The sequence below is a fragment of the Priapulus caudatus genome, unplaced genomic scaffold (assembly GCF_000485595.1).
Source record: "Priapulus caudatus unplaced genomic scaffold, Priapulus_caudatus-5.0.1 Scaffold14, whole genome shotgun sequence".
NCBI classification, from domain to species: Eukaryota; Metazoa; Priapulida; class Priapulimorpha; order Priapulimorphida; family Priapulidae; genus Priapulus; species Priapulus caudatus.
In genome coordinates this window covers 37,021-60,709 of record NW_014577075.1, presented here as the reverse complement: position 1 = coordinate 60,709, position 23,689 = coordinate 37,021, and the positions used below count along the sequence as shown (strand labels likewise).

The 23,689-nt window shown below is 43.8% G+C and overlaps 1 protein-coding gene across 1 annotated transcript in view; it reads left to right on the top strand.

Annotated features, from left to right (window-relative positions):
- LOC106808980 overlaps positions 1–23,689 on the top strand; it is a 68,384-nt gene that overhangs the window by 38,698 nt on the left and 5,997 nt on the right. Inside the window, exons 28-66 of the mRNA XM_014811920.1 lie at positions 65–202; positions 726–921; positions 1,465–1,578; positions 2,228–2,365; positions 2,725–2,844; positions 3,120–3,248; positions 3,652–3,772; positions 4,323–4,623; positions 5,083–5,323; positions 5,755–5,913; positions 6,190–6,360; positions 6,690–6,857; positions 7,569–7,760; positions 8,224–8,353; positions 8,876–9,015; positions 9,658–9,861; positions 10,033–10,114; positions 10,356–10,507; positions 11,103–11,230; positions 11,484–11,677; positions 12,270–12,394; positions 12,826–12,962; positions 13,389–13,425; positions 13,782–13,947; positions 14,389–14,513; positions 14,851–14,977; positions 15,176–15,311; positions 15,741–15,906; positions 16,509–16,658; positions 16,957–17,134; positions 18,601–18,734; positions 18,861–18,987; positions 19,392–19,535; positions 19,972–20,162; positions 20,541–20,876; positions 21,262–21,423; positions 21,951–22,118; positions 22,552–22,680; positions 23,100–23,222. Coding sequence (XP_014667406.1) covers positions 65–202; positions 726–921; positions 1,465–1,578; positions 2,228–2,365; positions 2,725–2,844; positions 3,120–3,248; positions 3,652–3,772; positions 4,323–4,623; positions 5,083–5,323; positions 5,755–5,913; positions 6,190–6,360; positions 6,690–6,857; positions 7,569–7,760; positions 8,224–8,353; positions 8,876–9,015; positions 9,658–9,861; positions 10,033–10,114; positions 10,356–10,507; positions 11,103–11,230; positions 11,484–11,677; positions 12,270–12,394; positions 12,826–12,962; positions 13,389–13,425; positions 13,782–13,947; positions 14,389–14,513; positions 14,851–14,977; positions 15,176–15,311; positions 15,741–15,906; positions 16,509–16,658; positions 16,957–17,134; positions 18,601–18,734; positions 18,861–18,987; positions 19,392–19,535; positions 19,972–20,162; positions 20,541–20,876; positions 21,262–21,423; positions 21,951–22,118; positions 22,552–22,680; positions 23,100–23,222 — 6,079 coding nt within the window. The remainder of the gene's footprint in view (positions 1–64; positions 203–725; positions 922–1,464; positions 1,579–2,227; positions 2,366–2,724; positions 2,845–3,119; positions 3,249–3,651; positions 3,773–4,322; positions 4,624–5,082; positions 5,324–5,754; positions 5,914–6,189; positions 6,361–6,689; positions 6,858–7,568; positions 7,761–8,223; positions 8,354–8,875; positions 9,016–9,657; positions 9,862–10,032; positions 10,115–10,355; positions 10,508–11,102; positions 11,231–11,483; positions 11,678–12,269; positions 12,395–12,825; positions 12,963–13,388; positions 13,426–13,781; positions 13,948–14,388; positions 14,514–14,850; positions 14,978–15,175; positions 15,312–15,740; positions 15,907–16,508; positions 16,659–16,956; positions 17,135–18,600; positions 18,735–18,860; positions 18,988–19,391; positions 19,536–19,971; positions 20,163–20,540; positions 20,877–21,261; positions 21,424–21,950; positions 22,119–22,551; positions 22,681–23,099; positions 23,223–23,689) is intronic.

The following is a 23,689-nucleotide window of genomic DNA, read 5'->3' as shown; positions in this document are numbered from 1 at the left end:
GCGTATCACGGATGATCAGTTTCTTTTTGTAGGTTTCATTTACCATTCTGATTCTTTGTCGTAGATTGATCTGGGCAGAGAGTACTACATCACGGCCATCAGGACCCGTGCTGTCATTGACAATGCCATCAAGGGTCGACCCGTCGCCTTCGCATTCAACTACACAACTAATCTCTCACGCGGCTTCATAACCTATCCACAGGTATAGCGTGACTCCATAACGTAACCTGAGTGTGTGACGTGACATGACATGTATAGCATGACCCTATGACGTGATGTGACATGTATAACATGGTCCTATGACTATATAATATAAGATAGCAAGTTTTTCTATGTGTTTATATGTATTTTACTATCTTTGATTGTCTAGATTTTCTTACTTTCTCGCTTTATCATGTATCATACTTTATTATTTATTTATTTATTGAATCTCTATCTTTCCTTTTTATTATCTTACTTTTCCTAATAGTAGATGTCAGAGGAATACTGCAGTTGCTTAGTAATGGCTCGCTCATGTGTGCATCATACCTTCTCTCTATTATTCATTTATCTATTATCTTATGATTGTCTTATATTGTTTACAGTCATGGTATTTATCATAAGTTTTAATATTAGTATTAATATTATAATATAAATTAATAATATAATCATATAGTTATTTGTAACGAGTTCCTGCGTCATACGGTCTTGTTAACATCATCTCTCCGCTATGGTTGCCATGGCAGCTGTTTAACGACAACTCGGAGGACCAGTACGGCAGCCTGCGCACGTTCCCGCTCGTCGAGCCGATTGTCGCGCGACATGTGCAGATACAGATACTCGACAATCTCGACAACAAGTGCGCCAAGATCGGTCTGCTAGGGTGCGCCACTCGAGAGACGGCTGCCGTCGGCTGGAACGCGTCGACTCCCATGTGCATCGGTGCGTGAACGTTATCTGTTGTCCTTAACTCTGCTTTGCGAAATAAAAATCATCCTCCGTTACCTCCTACCCTTCTGCTAAAGTGAGCATATATATATAGTGCAGAGCGTCGATGTGATTATTAAATTGCATATTAGCACGACCGTCATTTCCAATCTGCTATCTGCAGATTAGAGCATACCTTGCACGATGTTCGTAATTTTATGATCAATGCTTCGTTAACGAATTCTCGGTTTACAACAAGTTCTCTAGCAATGATGATAAACTGTAAAATTAAAATACACGAATAGTTTTGTGACTCCTGTAATATTCTTCTGCCTCTCACATATTTAGTGTCAGTAGCACTTGGATGCTTGCTCTCACCTTTTGTACGTCACGGCACACATAGTAAATGAATAGTAATAGTAATAACGACTGTCCAGTATTATTATATAGAAGTAGAAGTAGAATAGGGATACCATATGTATACTCTGTTCTCTCATGTAACGTATTCGTTCATAACATTGGTAACATATGGTAACGTCTGCTCGTCGATCATTACAGATGTGCAGGGCCCACGGTTCGTTAACTGTCCGCTGCAGCCGATCCTCATTAACGACACGCTGAGCGGACCTCGAATGGTCGACTACAATGTTCCCGTTGCCGAGGACAATTCGGGTGAGTGCAACATGGGGGCAGATGTGAGAAGTTGAATGCTGCAGGGTGTCTGGGCTGTAGACTAGGATTCAGGACAGTGCTATTGTGCGTAGTCATCAGTGCAAGAAACAGATGTGTATTTGACAATTGCATAGATGTTTAGATTCATAGAGTATTGTACAGATAGTACACATGTACAAGTACCCCTCATGGTATTGCACGTAGCAGTAGTTCCCCACTGTCTGGTATAGATGTTTAGTATAGATGTCACCAGGAGTAAATAAAAACAAATGTGTTTTTATTCATTTCTGATGTCACGTAGATATTTTGGGAGTACACAGCTCTGCGAAATAATATTCATTGATTGCACAACCACTTAGATGTTGTATAGACGTTTAGTTTCCCAGGCACGGTAGTCGAGTGAGACTCTATCCCACAGGAATATGGCAGAAAAACTTGGGGGAAAGCTGCTAAGGGAGTCTGCACTCATCCTTTCAATGAAGTGTTTGTTTTTATATCTCCAACTTGTCATAGTGCCTCAAAATGTCTGATTAAAGTGAAAGCATCGCTTACCTTACCCCAAAAAATAAAATAAACCGACCCGTGCATTCACATTGATACGGTGGTAGGATCGAGTGCTGGTATAAAGGTGTGATGTGTGCACTTGCAGGTAAAATAGTCAGGTATGAGATCGTACCTCCGCTCTTCATGCCTCCGCGGATGGTGCGCGAGCCGCTCGACATAACGTACATCGCCTACGATGCAGCCGGCAACTACGACACGTGTGTCGTCTCGATCAGGGTCCGAGGTACGTGTGACATGATCAGCTTAGCATCGTCGGCAGTAGACCAGTAGGTAGTGCAATGAGCTGACACGAGGTCGCCCCAGAGACGCGGGACGACGTATTTAATTGATTGATTTGGTGAAGAACACCGAAGTCATTCAGGTAGGGAACATGATAATGTGTTGTGAGGAACGTAGATTTCTCACATTGCGATTGCAAATATACACTCCAGACTGTGCATCAAGCTATAGGCGTTGAGAGTACGGCAACTATTGGTGTGTGACTCCTGAGCACACGTGCATGAGTTGTGGGTGTTTACATCCGGGGTAGATGTGAGTAGTGGTGGCGTGCGTGTCTGTGAACAAGGTTGCCGCTTGTTACAGATCAGACAGCGCCAGTGATCAAGGAGTGCCCGGAGGGAGGCGTGCGCCATGTCACCCTGCAAGCTGATGCCTACACTCTCAACTTCACAAACGATTACGTTGAAGCATTCGATGCTTCAGGTGAGTGATGAGGTGTATTCCATCGCATGTGACATGCACTACACCAACCGCAATGCACTATATCTTGCAATAATGATCAATCGCAAATGAAATCCTTGCTATAAAAGTTGAATGTAAATCATGATATGTATATAAAAACATTTAATTTCGAGGTGAATTCAGATAGTTTACTGAAGCAACAATTTCGATGACCGATAAATATTTTATATTTATCCTGACATTTAATTATTTCATGTATAGTTTTAGACACTAACAATTTCCACCCAACCTTATAGGCGAAATCCTGATCAACTTTGAGCCCGATTCTGTTGAGATTCCGTTGAACGGAGTTGTTGATGTGACTGTTGAGGTAGTAGATGCAGTAGGCAACAGCGATAGCTGCAGGTACCAAGTATCTGTCGAAGGTGTGTTATTCCATAATTTCCCTTGTAGATCGAGAGATCTTTTGTAGGTGTGAAATTATAAGAACCAGCACTAACAGAGCTGTGGCAATCACACATTCACTTCCTCATCATCAGTTCAAACATTAAATTTTTTGTAACATATTAACACTACTTAATTTATACGTGGTATAGGCATTAGTTATGCAAGTTATTGTATCTTGTGGCTTAGAGGATGCACTACTTTATGTCGAATGAGGTAGTTTGGAAGGCTGTTATGCACTATTTTTTCAGTCTATTACTTTCTAAATTTGTGGATCATCCAATGCATCACGAAGTATCTTAAAAATTGCAAAATATGTTTTCTGTGTATGTGTTATATGGTTTATGTCTGTTTGTTACACATTTCTCTCATTTTGTTACACAGCTGCTCCTTGCACGGAATGGTCGCTAGTGACTCCAGTTAATGGGGAGAGGAGGTGTTCCCAGCAGACTGGCAGGGGTGGTGTTGGACTACTGTGTAACGTCACATGCGACCCAGGCTTCCGGTAAGCACATTACATCGACTGTAACATTTGACTGTATTAACTTAATTGAGTGTAACATTTGCACTAGATTACGTTATGTTACGTGACATTTACATTTACACGGCATGATACAATACAACATGACACAACACAACACTAGACCCATGCCACATAACACCACACCATGCTATATCACACCACAAACCACCTTACGCCACATTATGCCACGTCACACCGTTCCTCATCACACCACACACCACCCCACACCATGCTACATTACTCCACACACCACTCCACACCATGCTACATTACACTACAAACCCCACCACACCACACCACGCCATGCCCCGCCACACACCACGTCACACCACACAATGCCACCACACCACACACCTCCCCACACAACGCCAGACCAGACCACCACACCACACCACACCACGCTACACTACACCACACCACACCACGCCACGCCACACCACACCACACCACGCTACGCCACACCGCACCACACCACGCCAAGCGACACCGCACCGCATTGCGAACACGTCGAATCATCGTCAACACTTCGCAGGTTCGTCGACGACGCGCCGCTGCGGCAGTACACGTGCTTCGACGCGAGCGGCTGGCAGCCCGGCGGCATCGCGCCGGCGTGCGTCGACGCCTCGCTGCCAGCGGCCGCCTACGAGATGACGACGACGCTCGCGTACACGCCGACCTCGGCCGTCACGCTCGACTGCGTCGGACAGTACGTCGAGAACCTGCGCGCGAGCCTGCCGACGATCCAGCGACAGTTCTCGCAGCGCTGCACGCTCGGACCGACGGTCAGCGTCCGATTCCTGGACACACGCGTCGAGGTCGCCCCCGACGGCCTGGTACGTGAACACCACGCCTCCTCACATATGCTGTCGCAACTTAGCATTCATGTAACGATTTAAAGAAGTACAGACACTCTCGAGTGCCAATTAATGAAGAATCTTAGTAGAATTAATCTGTTTCTGCGAGATTACCACGCCCCTTTTCATGTTATCCAAGCTCACCCAGTGCGTGCATTTTGTTTCACACGTCTGCACGCCAAAATGTCTACTTTGCAGCAGTCTTTTGCTAAGCATTGCCTTTATTACATCGTTTACGTAGGTTCTATCTGGTAAAAAATGGCATCTCCAACATTTGGTTACAGATTTCGAACGTCATATCGCAATGCTGATTGATTAGACCTGCCTGTCAGTCATGCCAAGTAACTATTGGTCAAATGAATCGTTATACAAATCGATTGCGTTCCGTTTACGTGTTGGTTATTTCGGATATTTTACTATTTCGGATTTTTATCGCAGCAAGTGATCATCGATTACGTGATGCGGATCACCGCCGACAGCCACATGGTCGCGCTGCTCGAGTTCTGCGGCGACACCTTGCGGACGATCTTCAACATAAGAGCATTCCCCGTCTACCCGCTGCTGAACGTGACCGCGAGCGGGTGTCCGGATATGGTCAGTAACCGGGCGGTCAACCGCATCGGCTACTCCTGCGCCCCCGGACACATCCTGCAGGGCTCGCCGCAGTCACCTACCTGTCGTACGTAGCAATGCCGTCGTCACTAGTGCCGAATAGATGCACCACTAGAATGTATTCTGTTCTACTTCTTGTAGACTATGTAATCTGTTCACCTGGATCCATGCTTTGAGGTTCAGGGTTGCATCTTCAGGTCTTACTTCATCTTAGTGCAATGCTGAATGTGAGCAAGGGATGACCGTGAAATAAACGTCTGTCGGGTTTTTTGTGATGTTTAATTTCTGAAGTCGTTTGATTTTCGGCTTCTGTTTGCCCTCAGCGGTTAGTTCTTGCAGTTGGTTGCTATTGCTGTCTTGGTTAAAATTGAGTGGCAAAAAAACGCAGTCAGGAGCTAGTGCGTGACTTAGGTGAAACGAATAAAAAGGAGTAGCTGAAAAAAGTTGTGCTTGCTTCCGTACGTATCGACTAAACACATGGTGTCGCATTTGTTTCAGTCATGTGTCCTGCAGGAACGTACCAGACTAGTGAGGGCGACTGCAACCCCTGCCCTCTAGGGACGTTCATGTCTGCCCCTGGTGCCACTCAGTGCATCCCCTGCCCTGTCAACACCTACACTAGGACCGTGCAGACGACAAGTGTGTCAGAGTGCATACGTGAGTACAGAGTGTCGAAAAGATTTTTATTATCAGGGGTTAATAATGAAAAATTATTACATTATTGATGACAAATTTGTCGTTATTAATCCCTGCTATTATGCTATGTCCTAATCAAGTTCACAGTTCACAGTTTTATTTCTGTCAGTGTAGTATCCTGATACTTAGAGTTACTTTGATGCTATGCCGTACCATAGATGTTTAAACGTGTTCTAGTATCACTGTCGTGATATTGCAATCTCACTTATAAAATATTGAGCATTACTGCCGTTTCAGAAACCTGTCCTGCTGGTACGTTCTCTCTCACTGGCATCGTTCCATGCGAGCAGTGTCGGCCCAATACATACGCCGGTGTACCTGGAGTCGGTGGTAGCAGGTTCTGCACTGTGTGTCCCCCCGGCTTGTACAACGTTGACAGAGGCAGCATTGAAGTTGAAGACTGCAAAGGTATGACCCTGTTATGATAAGCCGGTGTAGGTTTCACTTAAATTATGCCACTAATAATTAAGAGACAGTTATTCAGCGATATACACGGCGAACCAGTGCTGTTTTGTGCGAGTGAATGATTAGATCGTTGTTGATTTTTAGAAGAGATCACACGAGAAGTCATCGCTAATGTGACACGTCCCCTCTTGCGTCGTTTTCTAAACGTGTATTAACATGTTTAACAACGTGTGCGACGAGAATAAATTTTATCCTCATGTATATATATATATATCTACCTTTCTTCTCATATGCCAGTGCAGTTTGCTGATGCTTCGCTTTCGTCTTTGCAGAGCCTTGTCCCAAAGGACAGTTCTCTCTCACGGGACTGCAGCCATGCAAGCCGTGTACGAAGAACTACTACACGGACGTGGAGGGGTCGGCAGAGTGCACCGAGTGTCCAGCCCAGCTGACCACGTCCGGCGATGCGGGCGCCGATAGCATCCGCGGATGCATAGAAGGTATGCATGTGTAAAGCATAAAATGAGCATAAAACATACGGGAGAGGGTGAGAGGGAGCAACAGTGAGCGGGTCCGAGAGAAGGAGAGAGAGGGGCACATAGAGAGACAGAGGGAGAGACAGAGAGAGAAAAAAAAAATAAAGGCAAGAGAGAAGGGGGGTAGGTAGGGAGAGAGTGGAAGAGATAGAGAGGGATAAACGCACGAGATCGTGCTGAATACCTCAGGGCTCGGGGGGTGGGGGGACGCACTGTCAAAAACACATCCAAGCTCTACATTGGTGATGGCTACGATTGTAATGCAGGAGAAAGGTTTAAACTAAGACTTAAACTTAACTTAAAACTAGTTTTACAATTGAAATGTTTTTGACGCCCCAGGTTCATTTGCATGGATGTGTTGTTTTCTGTATTGTAATCATGTACTGTTTCTACTGTGTGGCATTTAGGTATATTTTAAATTTAGGTGGCAATATAACAATCAATATATGTATGTCCATAGGTAATCATCGTGTTTATTTTATTTTTTAACCTATACAGTTTAACCTGCATATAAGATCCACTTAAAAGAAATGACAAAACAATCATAGTGTTTCTTTTGTGGAGGTGACGACTAACACAGGATTGAATGCATATACGTACAACATAAAAGCCTCTAAACTTTGCAATGTGCTCCGATTCGCATCTGCGATAATATAATGCATTCCCCTTTATCAGTCGACTGCACGAACGTGTGCCAGAACGCGGGAATCTGCGCAGCATTCGACCATGGCCCTCGCTGCGTGTGCAAGCGTGGCTTCAGTGGCTCCACCTGTACAACGAACATTGACGAGTGTGAGGCGTCTCCATGTTTGAACAACGGCGTCTGTGCGGACCTAGAGATTGGATATCTGTGCAGATGTCCGGATGGTAAGACCTACACCGGAGTGTGTGTGAGGGGGCACACGCGCACGTGTGTGTGTGTGCGTGCGTGCGTGCGTGCGTGCGTGCGTACGCGTGGGTGCGTGCATGCATGCGTGTGTTTGCAGGTGCGTGTGTGTATGGTAGAACTGGTTCCATAAAAGAGGTCGCATGGTTATATTAGTGTATTATACGGAATACATCATAAACATGGGCTTACTCCTGATCGTCAATTGTTACTTGCCTAATTGCATGTAGGCCTTTGTTTGATTTTTAATTTAGTAAATTTAAATTTATATCACCACTTCGAACAATTGTTTTTTGTTTTTTGTTTTTTGCGAACTGTCGTTCTGCATTAAGAAAACGGCAAGATCTTCTAAAACGCAACAAATAGCTAGCGTTTGTTCTTGCCGCGGAACGTTTCATCATTCCATGGCATTGGTTATAACGCGGCACATATCTCTCGTTCTAGGATTCAGTGGCAGGAACTGCGAGGTCGAGCCGAATGAGTGTGCGAGTGCACCATGTCCGTTTGCCAGCATGTGTCAGGATGGAGTCGACCAGTATAACTGCCTGTGTAGATCAGGCTTCAAGGGAACTTTGTAAGCGTTAAAGCGAAGTTCACTAACTACTTGCATTATTGATTTGGATACGTCCCTTAATTATTTTAGTCCATTGTCCATGTGCCACACTCTACAGCTCTACCACACTATCTCTACCACATTTTACCACACTTTCTACTATACACTCCATACTACACTACCACACTCTACTATACCTTCTATACCACACTCTACCATACTCTCTCTCAGTCGCTCTTATTCCCATTTCGAGCGAACTGAGAGAAAAGTTCTGTAGAGTTTGGCAATCGTAGTACTTTGTGTAATGTAGGTTGTGTAGTTAAGTAATTTATATACCTGGTGCAGATCAGACTCTGAGTTTTTTACGACTCGGAGTTTTTTGATTTCCGTGCACCGATCGTGATGTCATTGGAGAGAAGCTTCAATAACCTCACGATCGTGGCGCGGTCAGTGTAATTGCGTAACAACGATAAAAGTGGCGAGGCATTGTGAGGCTTCGCGGCGATTCTTGGAGTCTGAGTGGATGTGCGGTGCGTGTTGCAGCTGTAACGAGACGATCGACCCGTGTGACAGCGTGCCGCCCGTGTGCAGAAACGCCGGTCAGTGTGTCACCCTACCACTCAGCCGCTACATGTGTCAGTGCCCTCTGGGATGGACCGGCAGCAACTGCGAGACTGAGATCGGTATGTTGACACCCATGATGCTGGTCGTTGTTAGTCATTAAACTTTTAAATTAACATAAATTTTACAAAGGTTTTACATTACCCTAATTATGTTTTTATTACATACATTAATGTTAATTACATACAAAGTAAGATTTAATAATAATAAAGTTTCATGGCTAGAAGAGTTAGGGTCAGTTATGTCAGTAGTATACAGATAAGAACACGATTAAAATATGTATCGGTGAGTACTGATACTGCTGATGCTGAAGACATTGACAATGACAATGAAGGTTTTATGATACTGGTTCATGCTGTTGTTATATTCCTATACTGACGATGCTAATATGTATTAAATAGTGGATCTCCATAGATATATAGTATCAGGAGTGTGTAATATAGATATCTCTATTATACACTCCTGCTAATATATATATATATATGTATTACACATACAGTCTTGGTTACTATCAACACTCTGGTTAAGCTTTAAAACATGTAAATGCGATACTAGTTTAACCACAAGTTCTTACAAAGAGGGATTTTGTGTGGATTGATCACCATTGTTATAGGATATCGGACGATGACACGTGATACGTGTAGTATAGGATATCTGTGTGTGCCTCATTGATGACACCGCCTACAAGTGTACTATTGTTACAGACGACTGTGGGGAGCATCCCTGCCTGCTCAATGCTAGCTGCACGGATCTGTTCAGAGACTTCCACTGTGACTGCCCGCACGGCTTCACCGGCAAGCGTTGCGAGGTGAAGCAGCGTCTGTGTGAACCGAACCCGTGCGCACACGGCGGAGTGTGCGTCGACAATCTCTACAACACGTCCTGTATCTGTGAGCCTGGATTCACAGGTGAGCTGCATCTCCCCCCCCCCCGTGCTGATGCTAGCAGGCTTTACCCTAGAAACGATTGCTGCGTCAATATGCCTTTGTTGTGCGTATACATATGGAAAAACTAACTCGTTTTGTGCGCGTGTATACACAAGAAACAATAACGACCTTGTGTTTTTGTCTTTTTCACAGGTGAGACATGCGAGGAGAACGTGGATAACTGCGCTGGTGCTCCTTGCACCAACGAAGGAATCTGTAGCAACACCATGGAGGGGTAAGTCATAAACGAGTGATATAAAATATGTCGTAGCATCTGTACATTGTATATTACACATAATATTTGCTATTGTGTAGATATGATCGTGGTTGTATTAAAACATAGTTCGTAGTTATGGTAAAAGCACAGTTCATTATTTTAGTAGAAATGCTGGTGACATTGCCTTTGTTTATTATCTGTTAATTCGTTATCCAGTTTCTCTTTTTCCATGGTTACGTGATGTTGTGTATTACTGCAGGTACACATGTACCTGTCCACCAGGATTCACAGGAAGAAATTGCCAGCACAACATAGATGAGTGTGAGATTGCCCCTTGTCTGACCTTCAACAATACAAAATGTTTTGATCTTGTGGATAGATTTGAGTGCAGGTGTCTGCCTGGTTTTACAGGTATGTCTGATGGAATAGGAAAATATTATACTTTCTAAGTTATTATACTTGACTTATTATAATTATGTCCTTATCTCCCCCCTGATCCTGTATGTGATATATCTGGTATAATGCTAGGTTTCATATGTTTTGTGGGAGCAGGAACCAAAAGCGTTTGTTCATTGCTTATATGTGTGCGTATTAATACATATTATCTTTACATATTTATGTTTTGTTCAGACTAGTAACTTCATGTAGTAGTATAGCGTGAGTAGATCCAATTAGATGAAATCCAAAAGATGTTCCATTTTAAAAGGTAGCAATTACATTGCAGTTATTTGTTCTCATATCTTGATGCTAATATAATCAATTAACATATCCAATTTGAGTGATTGACAGGAAGCTTTAGCCAATCAGCATTGTAATAAGGCATCCTAAAGACAATACTTGGTAAGAAAATGCCACAAAGGTTGAAAATTCTGCGAGCACACTTAAAATACACGTACAAACTGGTCCTGCTTGACTGATGTAGCAACAATTCCCAAGGGGTGTGGTGATCTCATGCGAATGGACAGGTAAATTGATTATTCGTCATTACTTTATCACATGATTTCAGGTGCGGATTGCCACAACATAGATAACTGTGGCAATGCTGGTTGTGCCGAGGGAACGATGTCTTGCATTGACATGATCCATGACTTTAAATGTGAATGCTATGATGGATTCACTGGCAAATTCTGTGAGGTATGTCTCACTTACTCTCTCTCTCTCGATCTCTCTTTCCTCACTGTTTTTTCCTTTATCACTCTTCTCACTATTAACTTTTTAGAAACTCAGAGGAACCTTGACAAATGCTAACTGCATGTCAGTGCTATAACCTCGATTATATGCACAATAAATGGAAGATTGTAATAAGGTTAGAAGAAATTCGCTACCTACTGCATCTGTGCCACGTCTTTCACACAGTTAATGTTTAATGTCTTCACCCATACTTCAGGTGCAAATTGACGACTGCTTCATCGGCGCTTGCGCCAACGGCGGTAACTGCATAGATCTGGTGGGCGGGTTTGAGTGTGAGTGTCAGCCAGGATGGGAGGGTCTGAGATGTGATACACCGATCGACTTCTGTGTATCGACACCGTGCCAGAACAACGCGTCCTGCATACCAGTGTTCGGCGACTACTTCTGCGGGTACGGTCGCCTCGCTTACGTCGAGTGGCATTGCATTGCTCGGCCATGCGCTGAGTTTGGTGTAGTTCAGGCACTGTGGTCTTGCTTTGTTTAGGGAATTTCAATTCGTTGAAAAAAATCACGCCGGAATTTTCACGTGGTCTTCAGGCATAGGTTTATTGCCGCATGGCTATTTGCTTCTCGTTGGTTTGTTGCTTTTGCTGCAAATACCGACTTTTTTAATATTTCCAACGATAATTTGTTTAAATAGCAAGTACAGTCAAATCTGTGTTAGCAGTTGCCCCGACAGAACACATGTCTATGAAGCATACTTTTGGTGTTTTCCTAGTTCTACCTGTGTAGCTCTTCACTTCCATGACAGGGACGCTGTAGCAGGAGCGAAGGGCTACACAGGTAGAGCTAGGGTTTCTCTGTGATTCACTATGATGTACATGTGGGGGTACACAGTGAAACCAGCCATGTAGACCTGCCTATATAGGAGGCGTGGAGTTTCTTATGAGTGGCTCTTATATTCAAGTTTGAGTGTATTACTACTGAGAGTTCGATGCAAGCGTGGAGTAATACAGGTTAGTTTGGTGTGATGTGTGCACAGGTGTCTTGGTGGCTCCGACGGCAAGAACTGCAATACGACGTCAGACCGATGCATAGGGAACCCGTGTGTCAACGGTGGCATGTGTGTGTCTACAGGCACCGACGTCTCGTGTAGCTGTCCCCGAGGTAACAAACATGAAGGCGCCAGTTCAGAGAGAGAGAGAGAATGACAGAAGGCGATAAGGAGGGAGAGAAAGAGAGGGAGGGAGATATGAGGAAGATGGGAAAGAGAAAGAGAAGGAATCGATGACGTTTTTAGGAGCTTTCCTATGCTCTGACCTCGACATTGATAATTTTCTGCAGCTTCTATATATAAAATTCTAATATATTATTTATATATATACATACATACATACATACATACATACATATATATTCATAACATACATTACTCATATCAATATCATGTAAGAGAAAGTGTTCTGTGATGAAGAGTACCAAATATATATTTGAATGTGGGAAGTCAAATTTCTGTAGAGCATGCATAGATAAACGTAATTATTTGTAAAGATAATAACTTCTAATTTGCAGCCTATTTGTGTTGTTCTTGCTGGCAGGTTCGTGGCGAGGATGTCAGATAGCAGCTAACACTTGTGAATTGAAGTCGTGCTTCACCGTGCCACGTGTGAACATCGCGCAGTGGATACGTGTGCACGTGTGCTGCGGGCTACACTGGACAAACTGTAACGTTGAGGTTAGCTAAAACATATACCAATATATGTATTTGTTAACAGCACACACTTACACCCGCAACGCACACGAACCGAACACGAATACAGCACGCACAAACACGAACTGCACACGCACGAACACGAACATGCACACGCACCACACCACACACAAACGCATGCCACACATATTACCAATTAAGTAACTGATGAAGTTGAAATTGTTGTATCACTCTGTGTGACTTCCAACATTGTGGACTAAACTGCCTGTCTACAGCCAACTTCAAGCTCGTGTACAGCGAGATGCTAGAAACCTGTTGAGAGAGTAGACCGTGATCAAATATGGAGACATCATCGTTGTGGTTTCAGGTAACATGAATGACTGTTACGCTGCGCTTCGTGTCCTTCTCAACCAGTCTGCATCGAGGCGTGGATGAGTTCTTTTCTGTAAGATGTCCATCAGACACTATGCCAGAGCCGTGATTAAGGGTGGTCTGTACCAGTGAGTGCCATGGGGAACTGGAATTTCTATTTCTGTTATTCATGTTATTAATTCCTGTAATCATACTAATAATCCATCTTAATAAACTACTATTATTATACATATGTATGTAACACGCACCGCAAACTCACACGACACTACACATGCAACACACGCACACACCGCGCCACACACAGATATAACATATATATTTTATATTATAATATTTATATCTATATATATATATATTTATATCTATATATATATATATGTATGTATATATGAAAACCAAACATTTTGTTGCCAACTGATTCATATACAATGGTATGTGTCACATTCGCACACATTGTGTTTCGTTTTTCAGAAATTAATGTTGCCTATGACCTGAAGTTCAGCGGGGAGTACAAAAACGCGAGTGCCTCGCTGCCCTACCCTGTGCCGCTAGGTTCTCCCGGGCTCACCGTCGCCATGTGGGTGCGCTTCACTACAGATGCCGAGCGAGGAACGTTCTTCACAATGTTCCAGTCAAAGTAAGTTCATTTACCCTTCTTCTTAGATTCGTAGATTAGATTTGTGTGAGACTCACACATATACAATATACATTGTTAATAAATATTATCATATTTTAAGTATGTTCTCGTGCGATCTTCTTGGCTATGACTGACTCAGAGTGTTGCCAGAGAACCCCTGCACTGTAGCCCTGCAGTGCACCCACCAACACCTGTGTCATACTATAAGGTCCTCGCGATTATCTGTCACCCCGTTGAGTTAACAAGGGAACGTCTGTAACTAGATATGTTTAGAGAAAGATCCTATAATGATCTTATTTCAAGATTAATTCAAGTTAGTTACTTATAGGCTTAGCAGACTGTCTACGACATAATGACGCATGCGAAAGACTATAAATCGGATACATTCTGTAATGACATCTGTGTTATGACACCTCGCGTGTGTCCGTTCGTTATGCGTAGGTCCGTCACGAAGGCTGCGGGTCTGAGGCAGATGCTGCGGTTTGACAGTGAGGGCGTTCACGTGACCGTGTTCAAGGACACGACAATGCTGCTCAAGTACGGAGACAATCGACCCGTCAACGACGGTAAGCTCTCCTGCCACCGATCTGCTGCCATCATATACATACTTCATACTCCGCACATCACCCCCTAACCCTAATCGTAATCCATAACCGTAGCCATAACTCTAATCGTAACCGTCCGTGGCCATCACCCTAGTCATGTCACACGAATTGGCTTGATTAGTTTAGATCCCTCGTACATACATCGTCATTCACCAAAAAATCCAAATCCGTTTAATTCCGGAATGATGTCAAACTGTTTAAAAATGAATAGGCATTAGAAAAGGCTCATGCAGGAGATCTGTTCATTGCTCACACAAGAGTAAGAGCGGGTTAAAGTTTTGCTCGGTAAATCTTGCAGGTAAATGGCACCATCTTGCCTTTACATGGAGTTCAGACACTGGTGCCTATGCTCTCATCTGGCATGGGGTGCGCATTCCGGAGGCCAGCGGCACCGGCTACGGACAGGGACTGACCTTACCTATGAGGTATTACCAAGCCTATTCTATGTAAAATAAATGGTGCAAATTCTCATGGAAAAGCCGTATTAATCACCCTATTGAAGACAAAATTGCAACATTGGCCAGTTTTTCAATTGATTCAAGTTCAATACTTTAGACGTGTGTAGAGTTGTGTATTATATTCTGTATTATACCTGCCGTCACTCATATGTTCGTGACTTGCAGTGTGTGGACGACGCTGGGTAGCCGTGTGGACGCGCACACGGGCATGGCCGTACCAGGCCGCGGGTTCAGAGGTTACCTCAGCCGTGTCAACGTGTGGAACCGTGTTCTTAGCTTCACTGAGGAAATGCCTGCTCAGGTATAGATACCCTAGATTCACAAGTGACAGTTACCGTTACATTTTTGTTGACACTGTACAGTTACGGTTACAGTAACGATAAATATAGTTGCTAAGTGAACAGTCCGTTTTTGCTCTTTCTCCTACCTCTCAACATGCTTGTCGCTTGTCTTCCTAGAACTGGTCCTGAAATCCAGCCGCCTGTGTGATAAGTTTGTGTTTGTACACCAAGTATACATCGAGATGCAATTGGCAGTAGTAATATCAACAAAATAACATTTATCACATTTATATGGCAAGCGACGTCTCTATAAAACGGAAACCAGTCGATACAGGACGCCAATTTCTGGCTTTCCCTTAGCTGTCGCTTGCGTACAGGGTTGACTGTAGACAGCGTTAGTGGTGTAATCGTAGATGAGCGGTCATGACGTGCTCGCTCGTTACTGACAGGTGAGAAGCTGCATGGCAGCACCGGTGAACTTCCGCGGCCTCGTGCTTCGCTGGGCCGGCTACAACGACATGCGCGGACACGTCGAGGTCTCCACGCCGACCACGTGTGGCCAGCGCATTTGCGATCCCGAGTTCCAGGGAGACCGGTGCGATGTGCCCGTATCAGGTAAGTGCGAGCGGGTGGGGCAATCGCCGTGTCGGCGCAAGATGTTGAGGTGTTGAAACCTGGTGATTGGTGGGCGTTTGTAGATGTGAAGCGCAGAGTGTGACTGTACGTATAGTGTGGTCACTAAGATGAAACTTACTATATATTAAAATAATACACGTTGAGACATAAAACTGGTCTGTAAAGAGGAATTGTGGAGACTAACCTGAGATGCAGATAAAGCAGACATGGTTCTATGATGCATCGCATCCTCGTATATCCTCGTTTGTATAGCTTGCGACTTTTTGGGTAAAATTTTTTCTAAAGCAGTAGAACACTTTTAAAGCTATACATATATGTTTCTTTGTGTTCATTCTAACTCACTTTAAAATTTGCGAGTAACTATCTCACGTGAACGCACTGATTGTCTTAATGTCATGTATAAAGTGTTACAGAAAATGTCAGGAAGTGTTCATCAGGCCTGAGCAAAGATGGTAATAGGCCCAGGCCAGATGGAAGTGATCATCAACATACATTGGAACTGTTAGCTAATTGTAAATCGTTATAGAAAGTATCAACCGATCGACTGATCAGTTACATGAGTGGTGTTTCGTTCCTTGTAGACAAGATTCCGCCTACGGTTGTCTACTGCCCCGAGGACATCGTCATGCTAGCTGGTGACAAGAAACAGGTGAAGGTAACCTGGACGGAACCCAGGTTTGTGGACAACGTCGGGATAGCTGCTAACGGCATCGAGTCATCACACGCTTCAGGTATGCGCTCCTATACTGATGGCCAATAGATATTACCATGCCTATATATGACCTCTGCTGAAACGGAAGGTGACCTGGTCGAATACTATGACTTCACTATGATTTATTAATTGAATTTACTTTCAATTTTCATTTTCTTCATGCACCTTTGAATCGACTTCATTCTTTTTTGAAGGGGAGGAACACACAACACTGTGCAGCTTGTTTTATTTTTGTCATTCGTTTATAACTGTGCGGCATGTAATAACTGTCAGCCGGCAGCAGGCGATAACTAACAGTGCGTGTCTCCACCGTGCAGGCATGCAGTTCATGTGGGGCGAGCACACCGTGTCGTACATCGCTCGCGATACGTCCAACAACATGGCCGTCTGCATGTTCAAGATCTATGTACTGAAGGATGTCTGCGCGACACTGCCATCGGGACCAGAGGGCGGCACCCGCACGTGCCAGTCGTGGGGACCCGGCAACAAATACAGGTGCCGTAATGATGAATGAGATACTGTGAATATATATATATATATATATATATATTTATATATATACATACATACATACATACATACATACATATATATGGTAAGAGAAAAGTGTTCTGTGATGAAGAGTACAAAATATATATTTGGAATGTGGGAAGTCAAAATTCTGTAGATGCAGCATAGATTAAACTCGTAATTATTGTAAGATAATAACGTCTGTTAATGTGGCAGCTCTATGTGTGTGTGTTCTTGGTGCAGGTTACGTGGGCGAGGGATGTCAGATAGCAGCTAACACTTGTGAATTGAGTCCGTGCCTTCACGGTGCCACGTGTGAAGATCGTCCGAGTGGATACGTGTGCACGTGTGCTGCTGGCTACACTGGACAGAACTGTAACGTGAGTGTTAGCATAAACATATACAATATTATTGTATTGTTTCACACACACACACTTACACACGCACGCACACGAACACGAACACGAATACGAGCACGCACAAACACGAACATGCACACGCACACACACGAACATGCACACGCACACACACACACACACAAACGCATGCACACATATATACCAATTAAGTAACTGATGAAGTTGAACATTGTTGTACTCACTCTGGTGACTTCCAACATTGTGGCTAAACTTGCCTGTCTACCCAACTTTCAGCTCGTGTACACGAGATGTAGAAAACCTGTGAGAGAGTAGACGTGATCAATAATGGTAGCACATCATGTGTGGTTTCAGGTGAACATGAATGACTGTACGCCTGCCTCGTGTCCTTCCAACGCAGTCTGCATCGACGGCGTGGATGAGTTCTTCTGTAGATGTCCATTCAACACTACTGGCAGAGCCTGTGATAAGGGTGAGTTGTACATGGATGGCATGGGGAGCTGGAATTCGTTATTTCTGTTATTCATGTTATTAATTACTGTATATCATACTAATAATGCCATCTTAATAAACATACTATATATATACATATGTATGTACACACGCACACGCACACTCACACGCACACACACATTCCTCGTCGCATCGGAACACCGTGTCTGTTCGTTTGATTTGCGAGTTACAATATATATATATATATATATATATATATATATATATATATATATACTAATGTACGTGTATGTTCATGATAACACTGAGCTGTAAGCATATTGTGAATGGAGTGCCACCTACAGGTGATATCTGTTATGATTGTGCTATATATAAAAAGAAAGCAGCAAGGATTATCGATCTGTCTGCCAGTCAAGTTAATACAGAAATCAAGCCTCGCGTTGTTAGTGCTCTCGTTCTGCTCGGTACTATTATGATTGAATCTAGGTCAATCAACCTATGAGAGCAGCCTGTATTCCAACTGTGTTATTCCACCTGTATCAGCAATAATTTCTTATAAGGCACATGATTAGTTCGATGTGCCTCTCATATGCTTGATGTTTGATGTGCTTACAAATACAGAGAGTGCAGCATAGCATGCGAGGCACCGCTGAAGTTTTCGCGCGACGTTCCGACCTTCTACGTGTGCGGCGCAGATGCAGTATGGCGGCCAGAGCTGGAGGATGAGGGACTACTGACATTCCCTGCATGTTCCTGTAAGTATAGTAGCCGATGACAGAAACATAATGCTACTTGCGGTACTGTGTAGAGGTGACAACTGTTAATAGGTGACATAAGAGACACAATGTGACTCTCACACGTGCTTTCTACGTATTTTGCAGATTCCAGTCCCGGGGTGAGGATGTTCAGGTCTGTAGTGGAATACCCAAAAGCTACCCTGTGCAACGAGGCTGGCATGCAAGAACTGGAGAAGCAGGTGCAGAAACGCCTGCAGCAACTTAACAGCAGGTGAGTGCAGGGTGGAGTGGAACGTATGTGGTTCCTCACCCATAGTGTGAAACTAGCAGTGGTTCGTGTTGGTCATAGCAGGTGTGTCTAGACAAAAAACAGGGCATTCAATATTTTCTATGCTTTGGTCTACTTGTATATAGCTTATTTTTGATTTACTACATAACGAAGTACACTTTAGCTCCTAACTAGTTCTTGTGTTCTCTTGTTTATAGTAATGATGATATCGTTAGAAGTTGAATAACAGTAAGCAATGTTCTGCTTCAATGTACGTACCCAGGCACGAACAGGAAATTAATCGGATGTAATTTTCAATCCGCTAATTCGTAGATGTCCACGTGAATCTTAGTGTACAGTGAGGTGCATAGTTAAGAGCCCTTTCATATGCAAGTAACTATCTACAGGTGGCATCTATGTCACAAGACTGCATCTAATGGGGATTGTGGAGGGCTGGATGTCACAGTGCAGTGCCAAGGTGCACAGCGCAGCAAGAGACAGGCTGACCCTAACCGCCATTACACCATTGAGATGGCCTTCCCTGCAGCCAGGTATCCTGTCTTGTATGCCGTCGATGACTGCTTCAATAGCTAACGCCACAGTACAGCAGTACCTATGCACCTATATAAGAGAAGTAGCTGAATTTATTATGAATTTCGTATGCATGATGTTTGAGGATTGATGTTGCATATAGAGGGTACTACATGTGGCTAGTTACCAACTGGGTAGAGTACGTCTGGGCATAGCAAGTGGTGTAAATGTGTTAGATGGCAACAGAATTGCTTATCGTGGCAGACATGTAGCGTGCATGGCAGTACGTGACGTCCACGTGGAAACCATCATTCCAATTAATATCGCGAATTCATCTTGGAATGGATTTTTTTTTCACGTATTCTGTACACGATCAGGAATACGATGAAATCTGTCGACATATTATGATGATCGTACTTGGGTATGTATTAATGGTTGCCACCATCTCTCACACAGCGACCCGGTGACCGACGCGGAGACGGGAGACAGCTCGACCGTGCGTGAGGTCGTGGAGAACGACGTGCTTGTCGAAAACGGGTTTGACTTCCAAGACACCCTGCCGGGCCTCGAACCCGACCTGGACACGTTCAAGATCGACATAGACTACATGTGCGACGATGGACAAGTTCTCATCGGCACAGACTGCGGTAAATACGATCGATGTGTAGATCCTGAAGTAATCTCATTGGATATCATTTTATTTCTTTTTTTCACATGAAATCATTTAGTTTTTAGAATTTAATTTATCGAAATTAATTAATTTTATACATAGATATATGCGCAGGATTTTCAGTAGCACTCCGTCAAATATCGTAACGCTATCGTGCCTCACGAAAAAATTCCTTTAGATGATGGCAAAGTTCCCTGATCAGTGAATGAGACCTGGATCACACCACTTTCGAGAAACTGCCAGACCCACTCACCTTTGACCTGATATGATCTAATTATTGGAAAGCAGCTGTGTATGATATCAAGGTATTATTAGCTCTTGATGATATCGTAAACGAAACTCCTACTACTTGCAGTGAACTGCGCCAAGGGAACGTACTGGGAGGCGGCGACGCGCGCGTGCATTGCCTGCCCCGTCGCAACGTACAGCGACGAGCAGGCGTCGAATGCATGCACGACCTGCCCCATCGTCAACGGTCACCCGGGCACGACGCGCGGCGCAGGCGCGATGCGGCGAGCCGACTGCAAGGAGGTGTGTCGTGCCGGCTACAGCTACGACACCACGGGGGGGCGCTGCCGACCGTGCGGCTTCGGCTTCTATCAGCCACTAGAGGGCAGCTTCGCGTGCGAGCCGTGCCCCGTGTTCATGACGACGCACATGAAGAATGCAACGTCTCGCAGCCAGTGCTTCGGTGAGCCTTAACGATTACAGCGATTAATAATTTGTATAAAATCATTTAATTATTAAAGAATCAAGGTATTATATATGATTAGCGTTATAATAGTGATAGCGTAGCGCATGGTATTTCATTTGATTGTTGCTACAAACTAGCTTGTTGGCAATTCACCTGCCTTGCCATCTATGCAAAGCAGAGATTGCCAATATATATTTCAATTTGTATATATATGAATTGAATCAAATATACATATATTTGAATATATATATATATATATATATGTATATATGTATGTATATATCAAATCACGACAATGATGATGTAAATCATAAAGTACAGAAACCAGTGAAAGATGCCTGTGACTGATTCTTACTTCATTTTCTCTGTCTGTCACCTTCAGAGGAGTGTCCGTCGGGCACTGAGCTGACCTCTAGTGGGCAATGCGCGCCGTGTCCGCGTGGCAGCTACAGAAATGCCCTCTTGCACACTGTGTGTATCGAATGTCCATTGTCACGCACCACTCAGGGCGTGGGAGCAGAGGGCGAGGAAGACTGCATCGTTCGTAAGTTATATATATATCACCTTGCACTCTCAGTACAATGATGCTGTCATCTCTTTAGCGCTCTACTACTGGTTGTAGATAACAGTTGTGCATAGATTAGTTTTAATTTCTCCCGCATAATGGATTTAGTTGTGATAGATGCATCACTTAATGCTTGTCAAGTGTATATCACTGGTGATATGCCATATCTAATGTGCTCTCACTCGTCTATGTCAAGAGCCTCCATAATTAGACGTTAATTAATAAATCTGATTGCTAGTGAAGCCTATTCGTTACCAGTATTTCATAGCATGTCAAAATCAATATTGTCATTATGGGACAATATAGAACAGCATGTCAAACACTATGTAACGTGCCATACACTGCATAATATTTCATGCACTTACATATCGTACACTGTATAGCATGCCGCACATCAACGTGTTATACACCATGTATGTCATGTTGTACACTGTATGTCGTTAACCATGTACAACCATGTCGTACAACGTGTAACATGTCATACATTATGTAAATGATCGTTGCAGCACGATGCGTTGCCGGTTCATACCTCGATACCGAGGTTAACCGCTGCGTCCTATGTCGCGTCGGCGAATATCAGCCAGCAGCCGAGCAGACCAGCTGTATCAAGTGTACGCCCACATCGGAGTTCACGACCCGCACAGAGGGAGCCACCAACCAAGAGCAGTGCATATGTGAGTGTGCTGCCACCTAATGGCATTTATAGCATATTGTCTGAGCATAGGTTCTTGTAATCTCTCACATCTTGGTGCATGTTGTGAGTGTCACGGCATCAAGTTAATCTGATTATTATTAGATTAATTTGATGATTGTAATCACGATCAATTTGTTAATCTGATTGAAGATTTGCTGGGTAGTTTAATAATTTACTTGATCCCCCTTGATCCTCTGGCTATCCTCAGAGAGACATGCATCTACCCCTAAAATGCCAAGCTGTGTATTGGAAGGATGCAGGCTTTGGAATGTCGACACATATGGCAGATCATTCATAGAAAGGAGTACGTGGTTTATCACAAGGTTCATTATATACTCCTGGGGAAGCTACACATGACTGAATTGCTGTTACACCGCGTCACGAGGATCATTGCTGTGTATGGTTTCTTGCAGCCACTAACGAATGCAAGTCAGGCGAGGCACGCTGTCACGCACAAGCGAAGTGCATCGACCTAGCTCCACCCAACACCTACAGCTGCATCTGTAACCCAGGCTTCAAGGGAGATGGTTTCACTTGCAAAGGTATGTATGTGTGGGAGTATGTGCATGCGGTGTGTCTGCATATGTAAGTACATGCGTGGGTGTGTGTTTGTGTGTGCTAAAACTGTAATGCGATATCATGAGCGAACTGTGATCAGGATGCAGAAACACGAATAATAAAATCTTTTTATAAGGCAATGTTGTAAAATTGTAGAAATTGGCTTCATCATTTGACGTTGTTGGTGTCACAGTATTTGTAATTCTGTAAGTTATCCATGCGACGTGACAACATGCTGACCTTACGTTTATGGCCTGTGCATGAGCAGAGGTCATACACAGCAGAGGATATATAATGACAGTTCTATATCTTGGAGTCATGCATATATATGTATCGTTGTTCGTCGCTCGCGTGTAAATGTAGTGCGACTCATGTGTTTACGGTAGCTTCACGTGCGTTGCAGATGAGAATGAGTGCAGGAGCAATGAGCACAAGTGTCATCCATTCTCTGAGTGCCACGACACCATAGACAGCTACTACTGCACGTGCAAGCCCGGCTACGAGGGCAATGGAACGCACTGTACCGGTAAATAACTCACGCACTAATCACTTACTAAATCATTCGAATCTTTGCTTATTTTGATTCCCCACCAAATTTTGAAGATACTGCAGTCGTGCTTACAACATGTACAAGATATTATATTAAGATGGCACTCACTGTTCAGGTAATGACACCACACGAATCGGTTAGTAAATCCTTCAGTTATTCACTTTATTACATTATTATTATTATTCACATTTATTCGATTTACCACTAAATTTTAACAATAATGGAGTTGTGCTTACAATATATTACAAAGATTCCTAGCTAGATTGCTACACAGGCATTGCTGCTGTTGTACGTTTATTGTGTTCGGCTATTGTATTAACCACTGCCCATCACGTTGTTTCACCCCGTGCGTGTTCTCTCTCTCTCTCTCTCTCTCTCTCTCTCTCTCTCTCTCTCTCTCTCTCTCTCTCTCTCTCTCTCTCTCTCTCTCTCTCTCTCTCTCT